We start from the raw sequence: 16,992 nt of genomic DNA, 5'->3' as shown, positions 1-16,992 counted from the left end.
GAATACTGCTCACCGGTGTGGGACCTGTACCAGATAGGGTTGATAGAAGAGAGAGAAGATCCAACGGGGAGCAGTGCGCTTCATTACAGGATCATTTAGTAATCGCGAAAGCGTTGCCGAGATGATAGCTAAACTCCAGCGAAAGACTCTGTAAGAGAGACGCTCAGTAGCTCGGTACAGGCTTTTGTTGAAGTTTCGGGAACATACCTTCACCAAGGAGTCAAGCAGTATATTGCTCCCTCCTACATAATCTCGCGAATAGACCATGAGGATAAAATCAGAGAGATTAGAGCCCACACAGTGGCATACCGACAATCCTTCTTTCCACGAACAATACGAGACTGGAATAGAAGGGAGAACCAATAGAGGTACTCAAGGTACCCTCCGCCACACACTGTCAAGTGCAGAGTATGGATGTAGATGTCGAAGAGCACGGAGCAAACTGCCTCCAACCAGAACACATACGGTATATATACAGCTACAGAGCATTCCAGTACTATGATTGTTGACATTTGTGGATACTTCTAGACTGTACTCGAACGGTATATAGAAATTAAAATTGTACAGTCCACGTTAGTTTTGAACTCGCGATCTTCCATGTAACAGCTTAGTATCATAACCACTACACCACGGCACTACTCAGCTTCTTCTGCGACAATATTCGTAACGTATTGCATATCCTGCTATTTATAAATATTTAAATTATCGCTGGGAATTTAAACGCTTTCTCTTCGGCATAGTGCTGGAGGAATTTGATCTGCTTTGATTTCTTGCATATACTGCTAACTTAATTACTACCTTTTTAATAAAACATTTTTTCTATACAGGTAGCAGGGGATGAGAGCATTGCTGAGTATGGGTCAGTTGTACTACCCAGCAGCAAAAAGCAAAACTTGAACCACTTATTAAACTTTCATTACGCACCAAGAGAAGGTACAACAAGTTGGCGTTCTGGTTGGGGTAGCAGTGGCAGTGGTCGTCACCACCATGTTTCACTTCGCCACAAATACAACAAGGAGCAGTTTTTACAAGCAAACTGTCAGTTTGTGGTCCGTGCTGATGCAGATTATTCAGCATACATCTCTGACCCTGATGCACTTGTTAGTTGGGATCTTATTGAACAAATTGTGAGTAATAACAATTTACAAATTTTATAGATAAGACACTTATAATCAAGAACAATGTTACATTAGTGTTAGAAATCGTGTATATTGTGATAATTGTTAGAGATAGGTCTGATTTTAGAATATTACTTGTAAAACCCCCTTTTCTCTAAATAAAAAAAAAAAAAAAGAAACACACTGTAAGATATGTGAAATTATGCTTAAAGTTTGTTGGAAGTTGCTAAGTGCCCTCGTACTCAAATACTGGATGAGTAACGTTTGACTGTTGGCACCATCAGTTACGCTGCCTCAAGATACACACAATTTCTAACTGTAGTACTTGTCTTATTGTGTCAAATTTTTAACATAAGATTTTACCTGTTAGAGTAGATTACAATAGCATTTACAATTTTTAAATTTTTGTTACCTCTAGAAGGCAACAGGTACTGAGTTCCAGGATAGTCACTTAGTGATATAAGATGCACATCAGATGTCTAATTTCAAGAGATTTCTGGATGATACAGCTATCCCTGAAAGTTTTTAATATATTACAAATCTCCATAGAAGCAAGATTTCAGTTGGTTACTGTACTTTTAAAAACTTGAAATGTTCATTTCAGCGAACAGGGAAACTATTTCCCTGAGGGTATAGTGAAAATCACATGGTATTTTCTTTTTTCATAAATACACTCATTGTATTTTTGAGGAAAGCAATGGGTTTCAGTGAAAAAATAGATTTTATACCTTAATTGTCAATGCTTCCCATAATTACTAGATGTTGTTTGGACACGAAGAGTTCATCAGAATTGATCCGTGTCCGTAAGAAACAAAAGTTTTGGTTTAATGTTGTGTTGCTGGTGTAATTTACTACACTGTCTGATCAAGACAGAAGAAACATGAAGTGAAAGTAAAAGTGAAGAAAGACTACTGCTTTTGTATGGCTTGTAATGGTACATATATTGTCAAGCTACCATTATTTTTGTGGTGTAACTACATGCTCTGACTTGCGCACATTCATGCAGGGTAATATATGTATCTGCTATTGTTTGTTGCTTGTGAAATTTCGATTATTGTAACTGCATAAAGTGATCTAAATTGGTCAACAGAATTGTTGTTCATTTATAAGTAGAGCCTACAATGCAGAAAAGATATTTTAAAAAACAAAGACTGTGGAGAACTTGGTGCAGATGGATCCATTCCTAAGGGATCAAGTCAACTTGTGTATGGTACTTGGTAATAGAGCAGGTATACGATGCATTGAAAGATCGTATGCAAGGACAAAGCTTTCACAGAACCTTCCATTGCTCGGCTAACTATCATAAGGATATTTCTTACGTGAGATTCCCTCTAATCACTTGGGCAGTGGATATCCAAACAACTCAGAGAGAGAAATCCCACTGCCAATTGCAAATCATTTCATTAATTTTTTTTAAACTGACTGACAAGATGACACTTCGTTTACTCGCAACATATAGAGTTTTTAAATAACTACAGAAATGCAGCCAAGTAATGTACATGACAACAGCAACATATTGGCAAGTGCATGCCTCTGTTATCTCATCTGAAAATAACATGAGAGATCACTGCGTATACCAACTAAAATCTTTGGTGGGTAGGGCTACATCGTGTAGGAAACAAGACTATATATATGCGGAAAGATAACACATCATATACAATTAGTGCCACAACACAACCAAAGATAACCAATGCCAGGCATTTTGCAAAGTGAAATATTTATTAACAGATAATGACCAAGTAGTGCTAATTTTGTCCTTTTATTTGACCAGGGAGGGAGCAGGATTCCAGGCAGAATTTAATCAAAAACAGTTCCCATAAATACGCTGTTCCAGTAACTGGAAGTGCATGCCAGAATCTCTGTGTTGCTATATTCCGTCACATTACTGGTACCAAGACAGTGTTCTGCAGCCACAATCTACACATTGGTCCTCTATGGTCTTCATGGTCTGATCATTATATTCAGAAGGTGCTATGTTTATTTTGTGATCCATTGCATTGTTGCCTTAGTGCTAACTCGACAAATATGATTTAGAGGGTAGCCGGCCAGACATGGGCAGGGATGGGCAAGCAGCTGATTAGCCAGCTGTCAAGCAGTCACTTCGTAGCCTACACTGTACTACTGCACCAGGAGAACATGGGGAGAGATGTGGCCATATGCCTTGCACATGTGCAGAACGCATACAGTTGTGCTGTCTGGCAGGTAGCCTATATACTAGCTGCACCTAATCTCAGGGGAGCTGAGGAGTGTCTGCACCAAATAGGACAATTGTAGAACAGCTTGTAATACGGCACTCCAGAGATTTGTAAGATGGTGTATTGTCAGTAATATAGGTCCTTGGACAAACCATGTCACAAAATAGCTTGTTGCTTTATTGAGCTGCTAGTAGTTCGGTGTATACATCACATTAGGCGCTGTGTGGCATAGATAGGTCACATATAAAATATATGTGTATATAGAAAACTTGGGAACTGTTTATTACGTATATTACACCCGTATCCAGAATCCCATCCTGTTATTAAGGAAACTGCCGAGATTGAAATGGCGAGCATCTTCATAAATCAAGACAGAGGTTTTTTGCCTAGAATGCTTACCCCCCCCCCCCCCCCCCCCCCCCCCCCCTGCGGGTCCGGGGATTAGAATAGGCCCGCGGTATTCCTGCCTGTTAGCGCCTGCGTCCGGAGACGGACGGTTCCACGACCTCTATTTGCAGTCATTTTGCTTTTTTCACTTCTCGTTTCTTCCTACCTTTGGTTGGTTCCTTTCTTTGCTCTTTTCCACCTCACTGTCTTCCTTACTCTTTCCCCTGCAAAATCTCCTTGCCTTCTTATTGCCTTCTTCTCCTTGCCTTCTCAATGCCTTCTTCTCCTTGCCTTCTCATTGCCCTCTTCTCCTTGCCTTCTCATTGCCCTCTTCTCCTTGCCTTCTCATTGCCCTCTTCTCCTTGCCTTCTCATTGCCCTCTTCTCCTTGCCTTCTCATTGCCCTCTTCTCCTTGCCTTCTCATTGCCCTCTTCTCCTTGCCTTCTCATTGCCCTCTTCTCCTTGCCTTCTCTGATCTCCGCCTCGGCGTTTGAGACAGTCTGTCCTCTCTCTCTCTCTCTCTCTCTCTCTCTCTCTCTCTCTCCTTTTTCCTCTTCATCCTTCCTCCCTGTGCGCGCCTGAAGGCCGACCCACGCGTTCGCACGCGTAGCCGGTGACAGGGTAACGCGTAATTCCCCACCCTGGGTAGACATGTAAGGCACGCGCATACCCCCTGGTAAAGACCAGGCCCGGGGAGGGGTGATTGCCTGAGTTGATACCTTCTGACCATGCCGATTGGTCCCTCCGTCTGTTTCTCGGGAGGTGTGACCTGAGGTGTAAACATTCACCTAAGGCGGGAGTGCCCTTTGAGAGGGTCCCCACAAGGAAGGAGCGCGCCATCGGAGACGCTGGCAATCATGGGGGATTCCTCCGCAATGGATTTCACTCCATCTCTCTCGACTTCTGCCCAAAAACGGAAACATGACCAGCCACCAGTGACAAAAGTACTACCGCCTGCCCCACAGTTCCTCGTCGTTTCTCGATCTGAGGACGGAAAGGATTTTTCCTCTGTCAACCCTTTCGTTATCCAGAAGGGTGTAGATGCCATAGCCGGATCTGTCAAATCTTGTACCAGGTTGCGTAACGGTACCTTATTACTAGAAACTGAGAGCGCCTTTCAGGCACAGAAACTGCTTCGGGCCACACTCCTGCACACGTTCCCTGTCTGGGTGGAGGCTCACCGAACTTTGAATTCGTCTTGTGGTGTAGTCTATACTAGCTCCCTTGACGGATTGACTGACGAGGAGTTTCAATCTTTCCTCGCTGAGCAGGGCGTGACGGCTGTCCATAGGGTCATGAAAAAGGTCAACCATGACCTTGTACCGACCCGGACACTTTTCTTGACCTTCGATAGTGTTAAGCTGCCATCGCGCATCAAGGCGGGCTACGAGGTTATTTCTGTTCGCCCCTATGTCCCGACACCTACGCGCTGCTACCAGTGTCAGCGTTTCAATCACACTCGACAGTCTTGTTCCAATGCGGCTAAATGTGTCACTTGTGGCAGGGATGCCCATGAGGGTGACTGTCCACCTCCGTCTCCTCGTTGTGTGAACTGTCAGGGTGACCATGCCGCATCCTCCCGCGACTGTCCTGTCTATAAGGAAGAACGCTGTATCCAAGAAATTCGGGTCAAAGAGAAAGTGTCCACCTCGGCTGCTCGCAAGCTATTGGCTAGTAGGAAGCCCACGCTGCTCCCAGCGGGGAAATACAGTACTGTCCTCACCTCGCCTCTCCTCGGACTACCAGGGAGGTGGCAACCCAGACATGCGATCTGACCTTCAGCACCACAGTCGTCCGTTCGGCCAGTGCTAAGATCGCGCGGTCGACGTTTCGTCTTCCTCCCATCACCCCACAGACACCAGCCCCTTCATCAGCTTCTGCTAAGACGAAGACCCAGAAGTCAGATGCACGGTCCTTAAAGAAGGAACCGTCCCGTGCAGACTTCCTACGTACCTCGACCTCCCAGCCTTCGATCGGTACTTCCACCAAACGACCTTCCAAGAAGGCTCATAGGAAGCACAGTTCTCCTTCTCCGCCACGGCGCATTTCTTCTCCTGCGCCACCCAGCGGTTGCCGCCCCAGGCCGTCATCCGTTTCGCCTGGCCGCACTGCTGGTAGCCGAACATCTGGGCGTTCACCAGCGGAGGAAACTCCCCCTCCCGGCCATCTTCCCAAGATGGCCGATGAACCTATAGACCCAATGGACGATGACTGTCCGCCTACTGATAGCGGCGGCAGTTCTCGCTCGAAGCCAGGCCCTCAGCGGCCTTCGAGGTGACCCCTTCTTTCATCTTCCTTTTCTTCTTACGATGGCACTTATTCACTGGAATATTCGCAGCATTCGCTCCAACCGAGAGGACTTGAAGTTGCTGCTCCGTTTGCACCGTCCGCTCGTCATAGCCCTCCAGGAAACGAAGCTACGCCCATGCGATCAAATTGCCTTGGCACACTACACCTCTGTGCGTTTTGACCTACCCCCTGTGGTAGGTATCCCGGCTCATGGAGGGGTTATGTTGCTGGTCCGGGATGATATTTACTACGATCCCATCACGTTGCACACCGGCCTGCAGGCAGTTGCCATCCGCATTACTCTCCCCACTTTTACATTTTCCATTTGTACCGTTTACACTCCGTCGTCATTTGCCGTTACCGGGGCAGACATGATGCAACTTATTGCTCAGCTACCTGCACCATTTTTGTTAACTGGAGACTTCAATGCCCACCATCCCCTTTGGGGCTCTCCAGCATCCTGCCCAAGGGGCTCCCTGTTAGCAGACCTTTTCAACCAGCTCAATCTTGTCTGCCTCAATACTGGCGCCCCTACTTTCCTTTCGGACACATCTCACACCTATTCCCATTTAGACCTCTCTATATGTACTCCCCAACTTGCACGCCGGTTTGAGTGGTATGCACTTTCTGATACATATTCGAGCGACCACTTCCCGTGTCTTATCCATCTCCTGCAGCGTACCCCCTCTCCGTGCTCCTCTAGTTGGACCATCTCCAAGGCAGACTGGGGCTCTTCTCTTCCAGGGCGACCTTTCAGGATCAAACCTTCACAAGCTGCGATCGTCAGGTCGCACACCTCACGGAAGTCATTCTCGCTGCTGCTGAATATTCCATCCCTCACCCTACTTCTTCTCCACGTCGCGTACTGGTCCCCTGGTGGACCGCAGCATGTAGAGACGCTTTACGTGCTCGTCGACGTGCTTTACGCACCTTTAAACGCCACCCTACAGTGACGAATTGTATCAATTATAAACGATTACGTGCTCAGTGTCGTCGTATTATTAAAGAAAGCAAGAAAGCCAGCTGGGCTGCTTTCACAAGCACCTTCAACAGTTTTACTCCTTCTTCTGTTGTCTGGGGTAGCCTGTGCCGGCTATCTGGCACTAAGGTCCACTCACCAGTTTCTGGCTTGACGGTCGCGAATGACGTCCTTGTGGCCCCTGAGGATGTCTCCAATGCCTTCGGCCGCTTTTTCGCCGAGGTTTCAAGCTCCGCTCATTACCACCCTTCCTTCCTCCCCCGCAAACAGGCAGAGGAGGCTAGGCCACCTAACTTCCGCTCCTCAAATCATGAAAGTTATAATGCCCCATTCACCATGCGGGAACTCAAAAACGCACTTGGCCGATCACGGTCCTCCGCTCCAGGGCCTGATTCTATTCATATTCAGATGCTGAAGAACCTTTCTCCTGTGGGTAAAGGTTTTCTTCTTCGTACTTACAATCGCATCTGGATTGAGGGTCATGTTCCCGCATGCTGGCGCGAGTCTATTGTTGTTCCGATTCCTAAGCCGGGGAAGGACAAGCACTTGCCTTCCAGTTATCGCCCCATCTCGCTTACCAGCTGTGTCTGTAAAGTGATGGAGCGAATGGTTAACTCTCGATTGGTTTGGCTGCTCGAGTCTCGACGCCTACTTACCAATGTACAATGTGGTTTTCGTAGGCGCCACTCTGCTGTTGACCATCTGGTTACCTTGTCGACCTTCATTATGAATAACTTCTTGCGGAAGCGCCCGACCGCGGCTGTGTTCTTTGATTTGGAGAAGGCTTACGACACCTATTGGAGGGCGGGCATTCTCCGCACCATGCGTACATGGGGCCTTCGCGGTCGCCTCCCTCTTTTTATTCGTTCCTTTTTAATGGATCGACAGTTCAGGGTACGTGTGGGTTCTGTCCTGTCACACCTTTCGCCAGGAGAATGGGGTGCCACAGGGCTCAGTTTTGAGCGTCGCTCTCTTCGCCATCGTGATCAATCCAATAATGGATTGCCTCCCAGCTGATGTATCAGGCTCCCTTTTCGTGGACGATTTTACCATCTATTGCAGCGCGCAGTGTACACGTGTCCTGGAGCGCTGTCTTCAGCGTTCTCTTGACCGTCTTTACTCCTGGAGTGTCGCCAATGGCTTCCGTTTTTCTGCCGAGAAGACGGTCTGTATTAACTTCTGGCGCTACAAAGTGTTTCTCCCACTGTCCTTACGACTCGGTCCCGTTGCTCTCCCAATCGTGGAGACAACAACATTTTTAGGTCTTACATTTGACAGGAAACTTAGCTGGTCTCCACATGTGTCATATTTGGCTGCCCGTTGTACCCGTTCTTTAAATGTCCTCCGTGTTCTCAGTGGTATGTCGTGGGGAGCGGATCGAACCGTCCTACTTCGTCTATATCGGTCGATCGTCCGCTCCAAGCTGGATTATGGGAGCTTCGTATACTCCTCTGCACAGCCATCCATCTTACGCCGCCTCAACTCCATACAACATCGGGGTTTACAACTTGCGATAGGAGCGTTTTATACTAGTCCCGTAGAGAGTCTTCATGCTGACGCTGGCGAATTGCCACTCACCTACCGGTGCGATATACTGCTTTGTCGGTATGCCTGTCGGCTACTGTCAATGCCCGACCACCCGTCTTATCGTTCCTTTTTTGACGACTCTCTCGACCGTCAATACGGGTTGTATGTCTCTGCCCTGCTACCCCCTGGAGTTCGCTTTCGTCGCCTCCTTCAACACCTTAATTTTTCACTCCCTGCAACCTTTCGAGTGGGCGAGAGCCGCACGCCACCTTGGCTCCAGGCTCAGGTCCGCGTTCACCTTGACCTCAGCTCGCTCCCAAAAGAGGTTACCCCCAGTTCGGTCTACCACTCCCGTTTTGTTGAACTTCGTTCGAAGTTCATCAATATGACCTTCATTTATACAGATGGCCCCAAGACCAATGACGGGGTCGGGTGTTCTTTTATTGTCGGGGCACAAAGTTTCAAATACCGGCTCCATGGCCATTGTTCGGTCTTCACAGCTGAGCTCTTTGCCCTCTACCAGGCTGTTCTTTACAGCTGCCGCCACCGACATTCTGCTTATGTCATCTGCTCCGATTCCCTGAGTGCCATCCAGAGCCTCAGTGATCCGTATCCGGTTCACCCTTTCGTGCACCGGATCCAACGCTCTCTTCAGCAGCTGGTGGACGTCGGTTCTCCGGTTAGCTTTATGTGGGTCCCTGGCCATGTCGGTATCCCTGGGAACGAAGCTGCAGATGCCGCGGCCAAAGCTGCGGTCCTCCAGCCTCGGACAGCTTCTTGTTGTGTCCCTTCATCAGATTGTAGCAGGGTTATTTGTTGGCGCATTTTATCGCTGTGGCATGCCGATTGGGCTGCACTTACAGACAACAAGCTTCGGGGCTTGAAACCTCTTCCCGTGGCTTGGACGTCCTCCTCCCGCCCTTCTCGGCGGGAGGAGGTCGTTTTGGCCCGGTTACGCATTGGACACTGCTGGTTCAGCCATCGCCATCTGCTGACGGCTGCGCCAGCGCCGTTCTGCCCGTGTGGGCAATTGCTGATGGTCCGCCACATTTTAATGTCCTGTCCGGATTTTAACACACTGCGTCTAGATCTTCACCTGCCATGTACTTTAGATGCCATTTTAGCGGATGACCCATGAGCAGCTGCTCGTTTTCTTCGTTTTATCAATTTGACAAACCTCTCTAAGGACATTTGATGATGCTGTTTTTTAATCCTATGCCTGTCAGTCTGTCTTTTATCGTGTTTTCCCTTTTAGTTGTTGTTTTAAACTTGTACCTCGCGGTGCATTCTTAACGTAGTCAGGACGCTAATGACCATTGAAGTTGTGTGCCCTAAAACCACAAAACAAAAAAAAAAAAAACCACCCCGTTTCCCGTTCCTGTCTCGCATTCGGGAGGACAATGGTTCAAACCCATGTCCGGCCATCCTGATTTAGGTTTTCCGTGATTTCCCTGCATCGCACCAGGCAAATGCTGGGATGGTTCCTTCGAAAAGGGTACGGACGACTTCCTTCCCCGTCCTTTCCTGATCCGATGAAACCGATGACCTTGCTGTCGAGTCTCCTACCCAAAACAACAACAACAGCAACCCGTTCTTATCTTTTGCCATGTTTCCAAATTTTTGAAACCTTGAAGAAAGATATTTGTCGCCTATGATCTGCTTATGGCAAAGAGCCTCTGTATAATCATCATTCCCTGACCAGTTGCAGAAATTTTTGCATGAAGGTATAGACCATCTTGTCTCTCAGTGAGATAAATGTATTAACCATTATGGCATTTACTTTTGAATTAAGGAACAGTTTACTTACCTTTTTTCTGTCTTGTCTTTTGTCTTGTCTACCAGATCGTTCTGTGTCAAATTATCCAGAAATTTTAGGAAGTGACATCCATTGTCACGCATATCCTTGACATTTTGGGTAGTGGAAGCTTACCTAGATACATTCACATTTCCAAGAAGTGAATGTTTCAGGTCCATTACTTTTTCACTTATGATAAAAAGAAGTCGTATAGATTCAGGAGGCTTTCATAGACGCGAGCTCCTTTATGATTTAAAAATGCAATAGTTCCTGCAGTTTTTGCAGTGGAAGCTTGAATTTTTTTTAGTTGAAGAGGAAGGTTTATATTTTTATAGTCATGCTTCTTGTAGTGAAATATCCATCGCGTACATCTCAGAAAAAATTGTAAATAATTTCTTTTAAACAAAATCCACGCACTGACATTATAATTTTTTAAAGGTATTGCTCCCTCATTGATACCTTGGAAAAATTTACAATATTATTATAAATATTCCATTATGTCGCAAAAACTGTAGAGGAAGACAGAGACTGGAATGCGTCAAGCAAATAATTGAGGACGTAGGTTGCAAGTGCTACTCTGAGATGAAGAGGTTAGCACAGGAAAGGAATTCGTGGCGGGCCGCATCAAACCAGTCAGTAGACTACTGCTAAGTCATGACTACTATGTCACCACCAAATTGCTGAAGTTGGCTACACTGGTTTACCCTAGGAACAAATATCTGACAACTCAGTTTTATTGCCACTACACGTATTGCATCACCCAGTACCTTTGTTTTGAGTCATGTGTTCACCGAGCATGTAGTTTTGAGCTCTTGTACTGAGTTGTACCAAGAGTCAGTTATTGATTAAAAATTCAATTGTTGCAGTTTTTAAACTATTAATTCCACAACAAAAGTAAGTCCCCTAATGTTACAGTAATAATGTGAAACACTTTTGTAATGAAACGGTGGGGTGGACTGCTTTTTCATTATTTAATTACCTTTTAGGTTACACCAATCATCTTTTGAATTTTTTACAACAAATATTGGTTTTATGACTGAAGCAGTATGGGAAGTACAAGTAAGCAGTGTTTTCTTGGACAGTATCTGCAAGATATATGTGATAATGCCCTGACTTGTGTGAATGAACTGACGAGTAAATGATCTGTTTCATCTGGATTGTGTGGAATTAGTTTAGAAAAGCAAAGACCTTCAAAATGAGAGGCTTTAGCTTTATTCCTGGGGAGAAAATGTGCCCAACCTGTATCAAAATTATCAGTGAAAAGCAAGCAAGTGACGACTCATCACCAGACTATATAAATGGCAATAATGTGAAGGTGCGGACTCCTGAAAAATCTGTGCTTAACTAGCTTAGCAGTATTTCCTGCAAAGCTGCATTAAGTTGCTTGGAATAGTCGGTATGCAACAGCCAAACGAAAATTGAAATCAGCAACTGGGGCTCTCAAAACTAAAATTTCACGTACATATCAAGTTGAGCTGGCTGCAGCAAATGCAAGCACTATCCCAGATAGTGATTTAACAGAACTGGAAGAAAAGGCAAAACATCATGATGAACTCGTGGACAAAATCAAACAGAAAATTGAATATGGAAATAATCGTGAAAAAATTCAGTTACTTACTCTTGTGCTGTCAACTTGATCTCGACAGAAAGTCAGTTCCAAATTTCAGGTTTCTGAATATTTGGTACGACAAGCAAGAGCTCTTTTAATGGAGAAGGTTAATTTATCGATGGCTGGGCAGAAAAGAGGAAAGACATTGTCACATGGTACAGTGCAAAAAGTAGTGTGTTTTTATTTAGATGACGAAAATATGAGAATAATGCCTGGGAAAAAAGACAAAGTGAGCACCAGCAAAATATCTATGAACGAAAAGTCTTGTTTTAAGTAATGCAACTGAACTGTATTGTCTCTATAAAAAAAAAAAAAAAAAAAAGTATCCTGAAGACAAAGTAGGATTCTCAAAAACGTTAAATTGCTTCTAAATTCCATTTCTATTAAAGAAACATACCAAGATCTAATTAAAATAATATGTGGTATAAATAACTGAGCCCGTATGCTTCGTCTGAGGGTCGTTTCATGTCAAATCAACACACTGATCCCGACTTGGTATCTCAGATTTCCATTATTTGTGGTATGCAGCAATATATCATGGACTTACGGAAAAATACCAAATTTCTGTAATGAAGCACAATTATTTTTGAAGTTATTAATTTTTAAAGATTTAAATTTTTATGAAGAAATTTCATCATTTGGTGCCTTTGCATGCCTATAGGCTGGCAACCAGTGATGATATAAACCAGTGATGATATAAACCTGGGAGTGGTTTCATTTTAAAGCTGTTGAAGGGGGCTTTAGTATGATATGCCACGAGATAAGGGTTAAAATTTTTTAAAAATTAAAAATTTTAAAATTTAAATTTCTCAAAAAATGGCAGTTCTAAAAATACAAAAAAATTATCAAATATAGTTTGTAATGTTTTAATACATATAGCAAAATTCTATCATGGGATCTCGGTGGGATCTGGAGATATAGGACTTCAGAAATACACATTTTGTGAAAAATACCAGAATTAGTATTGTTTTAGAAAATTTTGAATAGTTCATTGAATGAAACAAGCACTTCCTGCCACTAGCCTAGCAGCTGCCAATGAGAGGCAGTGAGGAGTGGTTTTGATTCTCAGAGACTTTAGACGCAGCAGCTGGAGACGGCATCTGTGTGTGCACGAGTTGTGTCAGTGATTTTGTGTGTGTGTGCGCGCTCTCATTTTCTGACAAAAGCTATGGCTTAAAGTTTAGTTGTGAGAGTGTGATTCTACGTGTCTGTCTATGGCTTAGCAATCATCTTCACGGTGATTTGCTACCTATCCTCATTATGATTGATTCTCAGAGTATTTGAACAAGTTATCTGTTGCCTGGATTGATCACAGTGGTCTCACTTCATCAACACGCTGTCTGTGGCTCGTGAATAGTTGGCCACATGAGTGGGTTTCCACAACGGGCTGAAACGGCAGGCCGTTTCTTTGGGTATCTGTAATGGATTAGGCCTGTCGATCTGAAGCCATACATTTCAACTAATGTGCAGAGACTGCCCATTGGATCTAGTCTTGCTGATCTGCCTGCGGGCAGGGTCTGTTTGTGTGTGGCATAATGCAGCAGATTTTCATGGCTTATCCATGGACCTAGAACTGGTCCTCCTCAGCTGGCCAGATGCAATGACCGATGGATTTCAGGAACTGCGACTGTCTCTCCGCAAATATTTTGTACAGTCTGGCGTTCTATAGAAATTTTATTTGTTCTAGTCCATTTTGGCACTTCAAAAGCAAGTTATATGTTGGAAAGTATGGATGATAAGGAGAAGAAAATTGTCAGTCGCTACTCATATAATTCTTGAAAGGAAAAACGCACAATACCTGTAAAATAATAGATATAACACAGTGGGTAATAACCGACAGTAATGAACATCGTATAACCAACATTTTATTGGTGGCCTCCTACAGTGTTGGTTTACCCCATTCTTCCCCGCGTTATACACGTCTTTCAAGCGGCCTACTTTTTTCTGAGGTTATTTCTGAAATCAGTGATGGTATTCTAAATTGGTCTTGCGACTTCAAGGAAATGTGTTTTTGTCACCAAATGTGTCTTGTTGTATTGCAGTAAAATAAAATCGGTGGTCTTAATAAAACATACCATTTGGCTTGCTTTCTCCATCTAAAAACAGTATATATTTTCATTCTTGTTTCTTGTACCATAGCTGCAAAGACAGATTGTCAACTTAGGTCTTAACTTACCCTTTAGATCTCAAAATTTGTCAGGGAAAATTGCTAAAACTTGTCTGGAAATCAGGGAATTTCACTTGGGGAAACTTGTGGCAACCCTGTTTTTGTATATTGTCCACATTACAAAAACTGAAATAATTCAACCATAGACAGTGTAAGTTGCCTAAGAAAGGGAAGAAAACGAAGATTGAAACTGTATAGTCACCACTATCCCAGGCAAATGAAATAATAAAGTATTTGCTATGGAAAACATGTTATATTTAAATGTAATATTAGGAAAATTGATAATGTTATTGTGTTCTGAAACATAAGTATAATGTTATGAAAATATAAAATACAATTGGTAGTGTGGAAGACAGTTTTGATGGTAGTTACTTGTTACAGCGTCTTCAGAGTTGTGAAATGGTTTCCTGCCCAATATGCCTGTATCCGCCTGTAGCTGCCAAGATGACTCGATGTGGACATGTTTATTGTTGGCCTTGCATCTTACACTATCTGGCATTATCAGATAAATCATGGAGCAAATGCCCAATCTGTTATGAATCAGTACATAGGCAAGACCTGAAGAGGTAATACATTAATTACTTGTTGATGGGTGTTCAAAGGAGTGTTTTCTAGTCTCAGTTCAGTTAATTAATTCTTTACTTGCAGAAACTGCATCACACTTACTAGTTGGCATATGTTCTATATTTATTTTTGTATTTATTTGTTTTTACTTCTTACTTACTTGTTAAGTTTGGCCTGGTCCCTTGTTCATTGGTAATAGTTAATTATTTTTATGGATTAATAAAATATTCTTGGATCTTGAGCTGTGTCAAGTGGTTAACTGCCTATGAGCTTTGGCAGAGATCTCCTCTGCCGTTTTAAAGTGGTTCATTGTCATGTGACTGCCACTGGCTGTGCTTATATAGCTGCGCCGTCGTCATTGTCACTGGTGTTCAGTCCTTCACCATATATGGTAATGTTTTGGTTACTTACACACACACACACACACACACACACACACACACACACACACACTCACACTCTCTCTCTCTCTCTCTCTCTCTCTCTCTCTCTCTCTCTCTCTCTACAACTCCTCAATAACAGAATCCCAGGCCATACTCAGCTGCAATCTGCTGTCCTCATTGAGGGTATTGTCTGATATTTTATCTCTATTGCTTCATTTATTATGCTGTGCCGGAACCTGTTGGTCCATTTAAAAATAGAAGTCTTGTCAAATGCAGTTTGATGTTGGGCAGTCTAGTAGACATAAAACTGCCCACACCCACTCTGTATTTTGTATATTCCAGGTGTTCTGAGACCTAAATCATCTTTCAAAGGCTTTATTACTTGCCAGAATTTTGCTGGGGGCATAGAGACTATCAATTTTATGCCTGAGCAGCTGGCTGATCTTCACTGTTATTGAGTCACAAAATAATAAAAACCTTATCTTTGTGTCTTCTTAGAAGGCCTTCTGCTGCACTCGTACATATTTTTATGCACACACAAAGGCAATAATCAGACTTCCAATGTGTCTGAGAGAACGATCTTGTGCTTCCTTGTTCTTGTGTCCATTCTTTTACTGTTTCTTTCATTTATTAAGCATTCTTATATCAGCCACACTGTTAGATCCTCAGTATAGGATTTTGATGTCTCATTGGATAAGGCAGACAATTTGTGATAGTGCAGGGTGAATTTTAGGACTGCTTATATATTTGTTGCATGTTGATTTCATAGCCATTAGTCTTGAATTGGTTATAGCACAATGACTTGAATTTTATATTCTGTTTTCTTAGATATTACTTCTCACATGAGTCACTGTGGGTATTGTCTTACAAAAATTAAATAGACACCAAAGCTTGTAAATGTCTTTCTGGAACACTGTTCCAACTTAACACAGATCCAAGTAAAAGTTGCTGTAACTGATAAATTCTCAGGCATTGAAAGGATACTTGTTTGGGCTGCAAGGATACCAGTTGCTAAGGCTGTAAAAATACTTTGCAGAGATAAAGTAACCATTTAACATCAAGGCACATATTAAATGATGGATGTTAATATCCATAAGGATAAAATTTAACTGGGAACTTCGGGAATGTTAAGACGAGTAATATGTTCGCTTTTAAATTAACTCTGTGTTCTGTTGTGACTGAAGGTTCTGTACAGCATTTTTAGATGTCTAATTGAGAAACCTTCAGAAAAATGAAAATCCCAAGCAAACAACACTGAAACTCATTAGTTATGCAGTTTTTGTTTTGAGCATAAGCAAGTACACCAGGAGTGTGTGGGAGATGCAGAGGGAGGGTGGAAAAAATTAAAGTCCTATGAGAAATGTGGTGTAAATTTGGAGAGGCGAGATGCAAAGCATGTGATCAGTGGTTAGAAATTGGCCACCACAGGTTCAGTACACCTACGAATGATGCCAAGAGAACTGTCTATTTAAAAATGCCTGTTTTATAGGCTAGTGTCTCCCTTCTCCACCTTCCTCTGAGGTGAGTGTTGACAGCCAGTTACACATGATGGATTTCTGAAGGCATCACAAAACTGTTCAAAACTAATATTAACAATTGTTGCCTGTGTGCCATCTGGTGGGGACAGACCTGACTGTTAAAATTTCTCCCCCTTTGGAGTGGGGAGCATCTCCTTGAATGTCTTCGCTCAGTGTTCCCAAGTCTAGAGGATCACTGAAATAAGAGTTCACATGAGTAGAAGCTAGTAACCTCCTACTTAAAGTAGACCTGGAGCACCTGTGTCGCTAAAAACCTTGATATACCAGCAGATGTCCATCATTTAAGGTGACAATTGTCTTCAGTGGCTATGGCCTTGTCTCAGGTGCCAGTTTCACCATTGAGTTTATACTTTGAGGTGCACAGAAAGAATGTTTGTTTCTGCTGTTTCATTAACTAGTATCAGTTTGTACTTCTGGGTCTGCCTCTTGGTTTCTCCCATA

At 43.5% G+C, this 16,992-nt stretch overlaps 1 protein-coding gene across 2 annotated transcripts in view; it reads left to right on the top strand.

Moving 5' to 3' along the window:
* Window positions 1-16,992, top strand: part of LOC124614128 (RING finger protein 10) — a 101,368-nt gene that overhangs the window by 42,687 nt on the left and 41,689 nt on the right. For both annotated transcript variants that reach the window (XM_047142919.1, XM_047142920.1), the window contains 2 exons: window positions 828-1,127; window positions 14,448-14,632. In XM_047142919.1, coding sequence (XP_046998875.1) covers window positions 828-1,127; window positions 14,448-14,632 — 485 coding nt within the window. The remainder of the gene's footprint in view (window positions 1-827; window positions 1,128-14,447; window positions 14,633-16,992) is intronic.

Source organism: Schistocerca americana, chromosome 1, assembly GCF_021461395.2.
Source record: "Schistocerca americana isolate TAMUIC-IGC-003095 chromosome 1, iqSchAmer2.1, whole genome shotgun sequence".
Classification (NCBI taxonomy): Eukaryota; Metazoa; Arthropoda; class Insecta; order Orthoptera; family Acrididae; genus Schistocerca; species Schistocerca americana.
This window is presented reverse-complemented; position numbering and strand designations above follow the sequence as displayed.